The sequence below is a fragment of the Microtus oregoni genome, unplaced genomic scaffold (assembly GCF_018167655.1).
Source record: "Microtus oregoni isolate MIOR12 unplaced genomic scaffold, Mior012 000019F_ref0000042, whole genome shotgun sequence".
NCBI classification, from domain to species: Eukaryota; Metazoa; Chordata; class Mammalia; order Rodentia; family Cricetidae; genus Microtus; species Microtus oregoni.
In genome coordinates this window covers 34,673,676-34,686,913 of record NW_024543078.1, presented here as the reverse complement: position 1 = coordinate 34,686,913, position 13,238 = coordinate 34,673,676, and the positions used below count along the sequence as shown (strand labels likewise).

Sequence of the window (13,238 nt, the reverse complement as noted above, 5' to 3'; positions counted from 1 at the left end):
CTGTGCAGGTACCTTTGGCATCTTCATCCTCTATGGTTGTGTTGGTGCTGTCGGAAGACTCCTGAGGAAACAGAGAGACAGGGGTCAAGATGTGGTCAAGGACAGGCAGGACACTTCCATTTGTGGAGTGAGCCTGGGTTCCAGCTTGGACCTATGCCTGGCTACTCCTGAGGATTTCAGGAGACAGACCCTCCCAGTGACTGGGGAGAAAGGTCTAACCGTGTATGTTCTCAGGAGGGCTTCCACCCTGGGGCTCATTCTGTCCCCTGCAGGCCACCATATTTCCAACAGCAAGGGCTTCAACCTCACCTTCCCCAAGAGACAATGAGACACGCGGCCGACTCTGAGAGTAGACCTTTTGAAACCCCAAGATGGAAAAACATGGGACTTAGCTGACTTTAAGTGATGGAAGGCCCCAAAACCTAGGCAGTGGGCAGTCGTGGTTAGCAGCTTTTAAGAGAGGGTCACCTTCCCCGAGAAGAGATGAGGTCCCTAATGTCCAGCCTAGGCCTGGAACTTTAGCAGGGCCCAGCTTCTACCACATTCAAGTGGTGGCTGACTTCTGAGCACCTCTCTACCAACATGTCCCCAGAAAACCAAAGAAACCTCTCATAGCTCTTTGGTACAGATACTGACTGAATATGGCTCTGAGGAAAAACTGGGGGCCTTCAAATATAAGGTTAGGCCTTACCCTGGCCCAAAGGTTGACTCAGAGAGGAGTATGACCTCACCTGACAAGAGGGCCCAAAGGGTACCCATCACTCAGGTGGGAGGAAAACAGACATTTGGCATTTTGAACATATAGCTGCCCTGGGTCCCTGGCATGGAGAAAGGCCAGGTGCAGATTCTGGCCTAAGGAAGTGGGGGTACCCCCCGTGCCACCTTGTCGGACAGTTGGGGAGCCCAAGCCCACATCTGACCTGACAGCCCAGCGCAGGTTCTAAGACCTGCCTGTCTCCCTCACCTCACAGAGAGCCAGCCCCTCCCGGCCCCATGTGATGATGCCAATGGGATGGGAGCAGATGGCAGAGCAGAGAGGAGCAGGAAGCGCTGGGGCCACACTGGGGGGGTGAAGGTGGAGAACAGTCAAGGAGCAGAGACCAGGCTCCTGGGAAGCAGACCGAACCCAAGGCCTGCAGCAGGCGGCACTCCTGAAGCTGTGTGAGCTCCCTTCAGTGGAGTCATTGTGTCCCTGCCATGGCCCCAGGCAGGCAGGCTTGTGGCTATCAGATGGCTACACATCTATCTGCTCTCTACCATAGGCACAAATGCTTCTCCCAAGTCACCGTCCACACCCTCCTCCTGGGCCCATACCTCCTGCCCAAGGAAAGGGCGAGGAGAGAGGTGGCGGCAGTACCTTAATCCCGTCCACTGGGTTATGGATAACGGTGGTTTGAGGCTCCTATAGAGGGCGGCAGACAGAGGAAGGAAAGAAAGAGAGGGAGAGTGAGAAAGAAGGAAGCAGAGGATGGGGAGCCGGGGAGCCAGAGGAGTGGGCAGCGACCAGGGTCTGCCCAGAGAGAGTGGAGAGCAGAGGGACAGGGATGGAGGAGGCAGGCAGTCAGCAAGATGGCCCAGTAGGGATGGAGGCAGCGGGTGGTCAGCAATGGCCCTGGGTGGAGGTAGAGTAGGCTCAACATGGCGGGATCAGCAGATCTGCCAGGCCAGAGGCCAGGGAAGATGGAGCTCACGGGGCCTGAGAGAAACTGTAGGTGTGTGTGGGCTCTGGAAGTTCTCCCCACCTCCTGCCCCGGCATGGGAGTGGGCGCAGGATTAGAGATGCTGTGGGGGGGTTGGGGTGGCACATGGGATGGACGGGGTCCAAGGTGGGGCTGGCTGTGAGGCCGGTGTGAGCCACCCCAGGCACCAGGTGAGCGGACGCCTGGCATTCTCCTGCCGTAGCCCCACTGCTCTGAGCGATTCCCAAACTACAGCCAGGATGGATCTCTTCTATGCTCCCCTAGTTTGACAAAGCCAGATCCTATAGGGAACACCTGCCTGGGGCCTGTGGGGGATACTCAGAGTACTACTTCACACTCCAGACCCATGAGCCACAGCTCAGGAGGTTGGTGCCTGAGACCACAGCTCCACATCCCCAGGAACACGATGTTCACCTGAGCAAGTGACCTCCAGGGCAAGAGGGACAGAGGACAGAGTTGGCCCACTGCCTTCTTAAGGAACAAGAAAGAATAGTAGGGGTAGGTATCATGGACACCCTTTAACCCTCCTCAGCAGGGGTTCCCGAGCTTCCTCCCCTGTAATCCACAGACCAATACGGTATGTGGCTTTGATGAAATAGTCCCAGATGGACGAGCCCACTGTTTCTTCAACCACACGCCTCCCCACCACACCAACATGGCCCTGCTTCTCTTCATTAGACTCCAGGGTATGATCCCTGAAGATTCCAGTCTGAGCCCCTCTAAGCTAGACTAGCCAGCTATACAAACTGAGGGCCTTGAAGAGACAGTGGGGCCCCTGGCCAACCCCCCTCCCCCCCGTGGCATCCTGATGGCCTTTTGCTAGAGCTTCTTGAGGCAGAGTGGTCCAGAAGTCACTCCAGCTGGGAAGCCAGATCTCTCCCCAGCACCGGCTACCTCAAGGTCCCAGGGAAGGGCTCACCAAGCAGTCTTGCACCTGCCTGATTTGGGGCACCCTGACTGTGGCTTCCCCTCTTGGGATTCAAACCCCTATTTATGCCGTTCTGTTCTGTCCCCACGTGGGACTGATTTGGTCAGAGATAGGCAGTCTCACCAGACCCTGCCTGGCAAGGCCTGTCAGTGAGCTGAGGCAGGGGCAGGGGCTCAGTACCAGGGCGGCAGGAGGGAGGGATCCTTTGGGACTGGTGATGGCCGAGCTGTTTTTGGTGCTGTTTGTCTGTGGCTGTGGAGAGAAGGGAGAAGAGTCACTAGGGAAGAAAGGGGACTCTCCCTGCCAGCATCAGTGGAGGAAGGCATGGTCAAGCCTCTCAAACTAGAACCTTGGGGTTAGTGGCAGAGCCGCAGGCTCTGGCATCCTCCCCTGTACCCCACAAAGGGCTTACTTGGTGCCTCACCTTGACTCCATCTGCTTTCTTGTTGAGTAAACTCTTGGCTGCTGCATTGGGAAGGAAGGAGGGATAGTGAGTTCTTAGGGCCTAGGGTCACTGTAGGCCCCTCCCCTCCCCCTGCCCTTCCCCTTTCTTCAGGAGTGAAGCTCAGGACCTGAGGTCCAGTAGCCTGAGGCCAGAAGCAGATGTAGCCTTGACATCTGACCTGGCCCTAGCAGCAGCAGACCTCCAGGGGTGCTGAGCCAGGCTGACTCGGGAGCCTCATCCACGACCACCCCGCCCCCAGCATCTTCAATGATTCTCAAGCTCCTTGCAAGGCACTCAAGAGCCTCTTTGCCCTTGCCTAGGACTCCTGAAAGGCTGGCAGGATTATCTGCCCCCGCCCCCAGCCCCCACTTCCCAGGACGGCGCCAGGTTAGGATTGGTAGGTATTAGGATGCAAAGGGAAAATCATGCTTAACCTGGCCCTGCCCTCTGCAGCCCTGCGTTCCCACTAGAATGGTGGTGGGCCGAAGCTGGCTGTCACACCAAAGAGCTAGTCCCAGCCCCCGCCCCTCCATCTTCTGATGGACAACAAACTTCTGCACCAGGGCTGCACCACTTGGCCTCCCTGTCCCTCCCCTTGAATGGCCCCAGCAACCCTCGCCATGAGACCATTGGTGGCCGTGATTGTAGCCAGCACCGGCCCCTTTGCCCACAAGCCCTGGCAGACACCTGGGCTAAGTAGGTGGAACCCTTGGTTCCAACACTGCCCTCAGAGATCAGGATGCCCTCCTTTTGCCCCCACCCTTCGCTCCCAGCACTTAGGTCCTCTAGAGCAGAGTTTAGCGTCTTAATTACAGATTTAAAACAACACAAAACGGAGACCGAGAGAGGAAGTCAGCTTACCTTACAGAAAAGGAAAGATGAGGAGAGGAGGGAGTGAGGAAGGAAGAGAGGAAGAGAGAGAAAACAAGATTTGTGTTGGTTCAGAAAGGCCCCACACGGGGCAGCAAAGCCAGCCTGTCCTGGCCCAGTGTTCCCCAAGAAGAGTCAAGTAGCCATGTGGCCAACACAGCGGGCTAGAGGCAGCCATGGCTGGCACAACATGGGGGGAGGTACACAGCCCCTTGTCCCCAGGGCCCTTACCCATAACATCCCATACAGCTAGACACTGGCTGACCATACCCAAGCTTGGGCTCTCCTGCCCTCTAGGGGAACCTGTGCTGCCTACAGCAGACTTGGTGGGGACATGGAAGCAGCACATTTAGACCTAGGGCCGTAAATTAAACGCAGTCTTCCGTCACAGCAGCAATGGCACTGATGTGATCAGAAACACAAACTTCTTGGCCACACCTTCTTGAGTGAGAACTCTGAAGGGTGTTGTATTCGCCTGTGGCTCTGCGGGTCATTCTTCCCAGAGACCAGAACCAGGCACCACTGCTGCCTGCTGACCACTGTCCTCACCAGTCAGGTGACACAACTTGATTGGGCCCAGGCTCTGTATGCTGGGACACGGGGACATGGCTACCTGAAGCCGCTGCTGTGGTGCACACTGGTTTCTGGCAGCCTTCCCCTCTCAGAGTTTTAGGTACTTGTCTCAAAAAGTTCTGTTACGAGCAGTCTCTCTGAAATGACCCTGCCCTTCACACGTCGTCTTCAGGCCTGGGGTACCCTAGGCCCTCAATCCCAAGGTATCCCCAAGGGGGCTTCCTAGGGCTAGAAAGGCTGACTTCCCATATCTCTGCAGAGTAGACCCTGAAGCGCCTCTGGTGCTGTGGCTAGACTCTCCCTAGAGTTAGAGACAGGCTGCTGTTTGTTTGCCTGTGGGTGCTGTTCCTTCTCTTCTCCATCTTCCCACACGGCTCATCCCTAGAGACACTGGCACTGCCCCGGCAACATGGGCTTTCTTGGCCTGAGCGCTGGCTCTACAGCTAAGGCTGCAGGCAGACATCTGCTCTCTGCGGGAGACAGACTCGCCCCTGGAGCCCGAGGGAGTAAGACAGTCCTGTCTTGAGGATGCCTGTGACGGCTTTCTGGGCAGCAAGGGAAGAGGAGCATTCCTAAGACGTGGCCATTTCAACAGGCAGTTTGCAGAAAGCAGGCTTGCCCCTCCCCACCCTCCCCGGCAGACCATATAGCCAACCCAGCATTTCCCCTAGTGGATTCTGAGCTGGAACCCGCGAAGGTCAATATTGGCCTGAGAGTCAGTCGTGGTGCCGTGGTACCCCCAGACATCCTTGGAGGGTTCTTGCAGGAAAAGGCCCCCTGGGAAGGTTAGGCCCTGAGAGACCCCAGCACTGCCCTTGATCTTAGAAGGGTTCCATTGAAGTCTTCAAGTCTATCAAAACGACAGTTTTGAGCTGTGCTACTGGAGATTAAGTTATTTGTGGAAAGCAAACAGCGCTGGTTTGCAGGTGGATGCGCTATGCCACAAACTTGGACGGGGGAGGGGGGAAGGGCGGCGGGGGGAGCCATGTTGCTGGCTCGGGCCTAGAGAGCCCAGACGGACATCAGGGTCATCTTGGCATCCTCCCACTCCTTGCACCAGGAGCCCATGTGTGCTCCAGACATGGCATGGGTGCATGGCCCAGCCTCACTGACTACATTAGCCCTCTGCTTCCTGGAGGCTGTCTCTCTCCAGCACTCACATCTGTCCTGGACTAAGTATGGCACCACAGCCAGGAACCTGTGCCCACCACTCACGCCGCAGTTTGAGTAGGTGCAGCCGGAGCCAAAAGTGCACTGAACTACCACGGGATTCCAGACGCCTAGAGCTGCGGCTCTTCTGGCCTGCGCTTCCAACTCAGGAGGGCAGTTTTCAATCCCAGGCCTCAGGTCAAGCAATTACACCCAACCCACAGCCAGCCTGACAGTCACAAGGCACAGATCCGCTCAGTGGGGGAGGGGTGGTGGAAGCCAGACTGCAACACGCTCTACAGCGAGGGTCTTCCTGCTGTCCAAGGGTCTCTGCCACACTGGAACGTCTGACAGAGACACGGAGGAGGGAGACCCCCAGTATGTATCCTTAGTGTGTGGTGGGGCCAACCTAACGGAGTCGATGGGACCTTCATCTCTGTCTCACCCACTGTCTAGTCACTATGGACAGCCATGCTGAGCTGTTTGCATGCACTGACCTCCCTCCAGGACAGAGTGACCCTCAGCACCTGGGGCAGAGCCACAACATGCAGGCAGCCTCATGCAAGGTTGCCCTTGCTCACTTGCAGGCAGGCGAGCATTGCAGCAGGAATCTTGGGCAGAGCATGGCTCAGAGGTGACCTGTCTCACACCACTGTCCCCTGGCAACAGGCCTCCCTGGCAGCCACTAGCGTCAGCTTTTATATTATATATATATAATGAACTTAGCCCCTCCTGGGCTTCAGAAAGGCTATATAAAATGGACTCAGGACCATCCATGCTGGTCCAGGGTGGGCAGAATGGACCCCTCCTAGGATGACCTGAGCATCCCCCAGGAGAAGGACCTGGGAATTGTGAGGTGGATCCAGGTAGGCCCGTGGAAAGGGCTGGACCTCAGGCTGTGAAACCTGCGCCCTGCCCTCTGCTCACACTTGAGGCTGTTGGGGAAACTGAGGCTTGGCTGAGCCTGTGTGCTGCTCTAATGTACTAGCACTTGGTGTGGATGCTGGCTGTGGAGCCCAGGATGAGGCCTCGGGGTTACTTAGTTCTCAGAGGGTCCCACACCATCCAAAGGAACAGGTTGTCAGAGGCCACCTAGTCTCTCAGGGAGTTTGGAATGGAGTAAGAAGGGACTTCAGAAGGGAACCTCCAGCCCCAGACACTGACTGACACTATCCCCACATTCTGGGGAACTCAGGAGCACAGACCACCAGATCCATCTGTCCTAGGGGAAGAACAGACATTGGGCCCTACAGGTCCTTGGGACTTCCTTACCTCCCTAACCCTGATCTAAGGGCTTCCCTTCCAGGACTGAGACCCTCCAGCAGCAGGTAAGTGTCATTCTGAATTGGGTCTCCAGACTCCCAGAGGCCAGGACCTGAGGGTCTCAGCCAAATGCATCTTGGGTTTGATGTGGTCTCTCTTTTTCTAGACATACAGGAGTGCGGGGCAGCCATATTGCCCAGGGTGGGGCCTCTGCTGGGATGTGACTGTGGCAGGAGCAGAGCTCCCGGGGGCTGCCAGCCTCTGGGGAGGCTCTGGGGGCCTGGCCAGTGGCTGCGTGCAGCAGGGGGGCTGCATGCCAACAGGAGGGATGGGCAGGAGCAGGTGGACACTGGGCAAGACACATCTACCTTGTTCCACCAGCCCCATGGTGGTGCCGGAGGCCGCGGTGGACATTGTGGCCGGAGCGGTGGTCTGTCTGCCCACTGTTAGCACCAGGTTAGAGACGAGGGGGAAAAGGGGGCGGACACAGACGGGGTGGGGCGAGGTGAGGAAAGAGAAGAGACAAAGGAAGCAGAAGAAGATTAGAGTTAAAGTTTAGGTGGGGGGTGGCTCCAGAATCCCTTTCTCAGCAGAGTGAAACAAGATTGGGCCGATAGACACGGAAAAGCGTTTGCCTCCTTTCTCCTTAGAACACCCCAGTGGGGCTTCTTGTGCCCGGTGGGGCATGCGGGGCACACAGTAGACAGGACAGTCCCATTAGTGTTGGTGTGACCATGTGCCCATTCCTGGCAGGACAGCATCACAGCAAAGTAACAGGAGGCAGGGTACCAGATGCAGACGGACAAGGAGAGACGATTATGAACGTTCGCACACTCAGTGTCAGACGACGGAGAAGCCACAGACACAGCTGTCCGGGCACTAGGGCCAACACTGTCTCCCCAGGTGGGCCCCATGGGTCTCTAACAGACCCTTGAGACTTCATTTTCCCATCACCCACCCTGAACAACCAGGGCAGGCGGCCTACCCAGAACTGACGAAGTTTCCCCGTGCACAGACCTCAATCTCACCCACCCGCCTTCAGCTATCTCCCACACACAACATGATGCTTCGAGTGCCAAGGACACGAAGGCCACAGGGCTGCCCAACAGACGCTTGGACGGATGCGGGTGGCAGGCCAGGTGTTGGCAGCACAGACACTGGGGTGTCAGGTGAGGGACACAGACCCAACAACACGGAGGAGGCGGGACTGGGGCACAGCAGACCTCAGGAGCTACCCAGTGAGGGAAGCCAAAAGGCCTTCTTGGAAGTGGGTCTTAGAGGTGAGGACAGAAGTTGGGTCCCACCAGCCTGGAGGAATGGGACTGGAGGCTGGTGAGGAAGGAGGGAGCTTTCTGTAGAATGAGGGCAGCATGGAAACACGTCCTTGCTGGAGAAGAATGTCTCACCTGAGAAATTCCGTGTGGCCAACATAGTGGTGAGGATGGCTCCCTAAGGAGAAACAGCCAGAGTCAGGGTCACCCTGTTAGTGTCTGTATCCTGTTGGCTTCTAGTCACAGACACACACACACACACACACACACACACACACAACCAGCTCAGACTTCTAGAGAAGAGTTCTAGAACCTAGCAGCTACACTGAGGTGAGTCACATGTCCACAGTTAAAGCTCACACTATCCACAAATCACAGTGTCAGACTCCTGAGAAGTAGGCACAGCCAGGAATGCCGGCCACCATGACCGCTCCTCTGGTTCAGGGCAGTCAGAGGTATCCTTGGGACCTTGGGGAAACTCCAACAATGGTTCATAGTCCTAGCTCTGGCCTTGACTATCAGCCCTGGACAGCAACTCTCAGGGTCAGCCCTGCTACCTGCCTCCCCAGCCTGCCGGGCCCAGCAGGATGCTTCTTCAGCTCTGCCTTTTACAACACCCACTCTGGGCCAGTACTGTCCTCAGGATGCCAAAGTGGCCAGCCCTGCACCCAGGCAAAACTCTGACCCTCTGAGCTGCCACGGCGTCTGGAACCCTCTGATCTGGACTTGGAAGCAGGCATAGATTTGGGGGATTCTCCTTCCTCCTCGTCTCCAGGTCCCACTGACACTTCCACTTCAGGATGGGGCCCACTGGGACATGCGGACACAGGGATGGGGGGGTGAGCCATGCCTACCTTGAGCTTCCTCCTGGCATTGAACTTCTTCAGGCATTCCACAGTCTCCTGTCTGTGCATCATAGAGGCCACCGTGGAGCGTTGCTGTTGGGAGAAGGGAAGTCGTGGGGCAGTGAGGAGCAGGCTTAGGAGACATGGTCAGGGTAGGGGCATTTTAGGGCCCCACACACTGAGTACTGCTAGCCGCCATGACAACAAGAGACTACTTGTTCCCATCTGCTGTCCCCAATTATTTTCAAGTTCAAGTCTTGCCCGTCACAGACCAGGAGGGTGGCCAGACATGAGGAACAAAACCCCAGAGCCATCTTGGGGGCCCTGGATGTACCCACGAGGAACTAGACCCTAGAGATGGCCAAGGATGACTTACGCAGACCCATGGATGCTTCAGGGCCTCGTGGGCCGTGATGCGTTTGGCAGGGTTGATGGTCAACATCTGGTTGATGAGGTTTTTGGCTTCAGGAGTGACGGTGTCCCACTCAGGGGATGGGAACTACAGGAGGAAGTATACATAGGCAAGGCTGAAGCCCCTCCCCAAGCAGAGGCCACAAAGAGGAAGGGAGACCCGGGGTGTGGCAGTCCCCACCCTCCACATGGGTGCACTCACGTCATAGGCCCCAGCCTTGATCTGCTGGTATAGCTTGTGCTGGTCCTCATCCCAGAAAGGGGGGTAGCCCACCAACAGGATGTACAGGATCACCCCTGTGGATGGGGAGGTGAGCAGCATAGCCCTGGAGGGCACCAGGGTCAGTCCTCAGGGTCCCTTTGCCTGCCCCATGCCATGGGGAGCATGGCACTAACAGCCTGTAGTTCCTGCTCCGTCTCCACCCTACTTCACTAGGGAGCCTGGCTAGTCCCCTCTGTTGTATGCCCACCAGAAAGACAAGGTCCCACCTAAGGAGCCTGTGGTCTGACAGCCCCTGGTCCCTGTATCCTGGTGTCCACTGGCTCTGGACACAGACCTATAACGAGCAGACAAACATAATGGCCTGGGGCAGGCACACTGGTAATTCTAGTCAGGGTGTGAGAGCCCTGCCAAGGCAGCCCAAATGCAGGTGTGACACACACGACTGGTTCATGGCAGGGTAAGCCGGCCACCTGCACACTCTGGGACAGAGGGAGTAAGCCCTGAGATACACGCCACACGGTCATCATGCACCCCGACCACCTCTGACACACAGGTCTTACCACATGCCCAGATGTCCACAGGCTTGCCGTACGCCTCCTTCCGAAGGACCTCAGGGGACAGGTAGCCCGGCGTTCCCGCAAATCCTATCAGAGGGGAAGGGACCATGAAGGGTCATGAGGGGCTGCCAGGACCCCCTGCCCACCCCCTGACACTCACCAAACCACGCCTGCTGGTCTCCCTGCACCTCGATGGCCAGGCCGAAGTCTGCCAGTTTCACTGCGGCCCCTTTGCATTTGCTGGCCAGAAGCAGGTTCTCAGGCTACAGGGAGACAGCCATCAGGGCACAGTGTTCACACCGCAAGCAGTTGTGAGGGGCAGGGGACAAAACAGAGGTAGCGGCAGTTGGCTGGACAGAGAGGCACAGCCTGCCTCCCAACATGGGTATCCTTGGGCACGACTGAGTCCTAGACCTATATGCTATACCCGATTCCTCTCTGGGGACAAGGACAGCCATCTTAGTCATTCAAAGGGAAGTTGGCTCTCAGCTTGCACTTGGGTATCCTGCTTCCTAAAATGGGAACAAAACCTGTAGGTCACCCTCTTGAACAACCACACCAGGTCCCACCTCTGGGCTACAGGGCTACCCCACTGACAAAGGGCTGGTCCTGCCCCTCGCGTTTCAGACATGGTGGAGAGTTCAGGGGTTCACAGCACATGGAAGAACACCCAGGGTCTACAACACCTGGGTCAGCCCAGGGCATCTATCTGCGGGGCACAGCCTGTTCGCAAAGTCCCACCCAGCTCCAGCCAGCATTACCACACAGGACAACATGGGACAGAAAGGGAGCATGGGCCAGTTGGTTGGCTGCATCCACAGGTGGGAAAAGCTTCCTTAAGGAGAACCATCCTTGCTTCAGCTGGAGGGCATTTGTTTTGTCCTAAAGAAGCTACCAGAGAGACTGTTGTCTCTGTGTTGTTGAGTCTGAGAGACTCCTCTGCGATGGCTTTCCCTGGCCTTTCTGGCCAGCCTCTGCTCACAGTAGCATCTGGCTTGTCCCTCCTGTGCCTGCAGCTGCATTAGCCCCCAAGGAGCAGGTCTCTGGCTGTCAGTTCTCAGAGCTCAGCAGGACGTTCCTGGCTCCTGACCACCAGGGGACTCCTTAGCCCTCAGGTTCCCTTGGCAAACTCATAGGAACAGAGGCATGCCAATCTTGGGATCATACTGCAGCCAGACCACACACTGCCACATGGCCTGCTTTTGTTATCTGTCTCAGAGACTTTACATGGCATAATGGTGGCTCTTGGAATCAAAGTGTGTCCACTCTGTACAGAAGGATGTGGGCTTCCTGAGTTGAGTGCTCTGGGCCTATGGGCAGACGGGAGCTCTAGCAGTGGATGCAAAGTTGGCAAACCCAAGGCTACAGTCCCCCTAGAACTCCCTCCCCACTGGTGATAAGCAGGAGTCATGCTCCGCTTTGCACATTTTGATTTTGCCATTGTGAGCATGGAGGAGCCCCAAGCTTCACTCTGGGATCCCACCCCTTCCTGCAGGAAATTATGATGGGGAAGATGGGGGCCTGAGAAGGTACAAGGCCAGGACATTCAGGACCTTGGAGGGAGGCAGCGGTTGAGTCCTAGAGGCTAGGCTGCACTCTGGCTCCTGCACAGCCACCATGGAGACAAAGCAGCTAACCACGCTCTCTCCCACCTTGAGGGACCGCGTAACATCAACCTACTGTGCCATTTGTGGGTCTGCCTCATCAAGACGGTGGGATTTCTCTCTGGGAAAGGAGGGACAGTATATCCTCTCCACAGGAAGATCTTGTCGGTCCAGGACTGGAGACATGAGGGGACACATAGGTCCTCGTCTATGCTTCAGCCTCAGCATTTACTCTCTGGGAAAGGAGTGCCTGCACCTCATGAAATGGGGGACGTGGGCCACCATCTCAGGGGCCTTGTGTCAGTTAAGACAGAGAGGACTCTCAAGGAAGCAAGGACACAGGAAGAGATGCCCGGAACATCGGGAACATCCCAGGTCTACTGTGTGGCATCCTCCCCAGAACAGCTGCAAATGTTGGCCCCTGCCTGCAGCCTAAGGAGTGACCACACCAGTCCACACCAATGCTGAGGGGAAGGCTGGCCTTGAAGACATTCTGGTCAGGACTGGCATCTACACTGTCCCCAAATAGGTGGACTCAGCAAGAGGCTGAACCAGGCCTTGGGAAAAAGAGAGATTCTAGGGAAGAAGTGGGGAGGGAGAAAGAGGGATGTTTCTGAGAGTCTGCAGTCAATTATTTTCTTTTCATAAGGCAGGGACTCATGCAGACCTGGCTGGCCTCAAACTTGCTATGTAGCATAGGCTAGCCTTGAACTCCTGAGCCTCTTGCCTCAATCTTCTGGGCACTGGAATTAAAGGGATGAGCCATGACACCCAGCTACAAATTTTCTTTTGAACAGAGCCTGGAGCCCATAGTCTAGCCATGGACAGTAAGGAACTGGAGAGAAGATCTGAGAGGAGCTGGCTAAGCCGGACTCAGCTACTCTCATCACCTCTCCTGGGTCACCTGTGTCCCCACCCTCAAGAGCTGCATCTTGGTGGAAGAGTAGAAAGTGAGAGTCTGAGTATATGTCTGTTAACAGGATGGTTCGAGAAGGCTGGGTCCTCCAGCAATAGAGGCACTGTGGTGTAAGTGTGCAGCTACTTCTCACATATATGCACACGCTTGCATGCACACACCCAGTTACTGATATACACATGCACCTGTGCCTCGATGCACACACATATGCACGTGGCCCTGTACGGAGACAGACATGCATGTACTCACACTCCTTCATGCCAGCACACAGTATGCACACACATCTTCCCCACCCCACCTCCCTCTTATCCACACCTCCTTTCACACAGTTTGTAGGTGTGGGGGACAGAACCTATCACAGAGCAGGGTGGAGACTCACCTTGAGGTCTCTGTGGACGACCCCCATTTGGTGACAATGGAGAACAGCCTCCAGGATCTGCTGGATGCAGTGACTATGACAAACAGCAGGCAAGTTAGTCGAAT

At 56.4% G+C, this 13,238-nt stretch overlaps 1 protein-coding gene across 4 annotated transcripts in view; it reads right to left on the bottom strand.

Annotated features, from left to right (window-relative positions):
• The window catches only part of Camk2b (calcium/calmodulin dependent protein kinase II beta), an 89,844-nt gene that overhangs the window by 9,258 nt on the left and 67,348 nt on the right, over positions 1–13,238 (bottom strand). The window contains exons 6-17 of one of the 4 annotated variants that reach the window (XM_041669453.1): positions 13,135–13,207; positions 10,396–10,498; positions 10,239–10,322; positions 9,658–9,752; positions 9,421–9,543; positions 9,054–9,137; positions 8,335–8,377; positions 7,297–7,371; positions 3,053–3,090; positions 2,809–2,880; positions 1,358–1,402; positions 13–61 (exon numbers count right to left, since the gene is read on the bottom strand). In XM_041669453.1, the coding sequence (XP_041525387.1) occupies positions 13–61; positions 1,358–1,402; positions 2,809–2,880; positions 3,053–3,090; positions 7,297–7,371; positions 8,335–8,377; positions 9,054–9,137; positions 9,421–9,543; positions 9,658–9,752; positions 10,239–10,322; positions 10,396–10,498; positions 13,135–13,207 (884 nt within the window). Of the gene's footprint in view, positions 1–12; positions 62–1,357; positions 1,403–2,808; positions 2,881–3,052; positions 3,094–7,296; positions 7,372–8,334; positions 8,378–9,053; positions 9,138–9,420; positions 9,544–9,657; positions 9,753–10,238; positions 10,323–10,395; positions 10,499–13,134; positions 13,208–13,238 lie in introns of all 4 variants that reach the window. The other 3 variants (XM_041669455.1, XM_041669454.1, XM_041669456.1) reach the window with 3 other exon arrangements.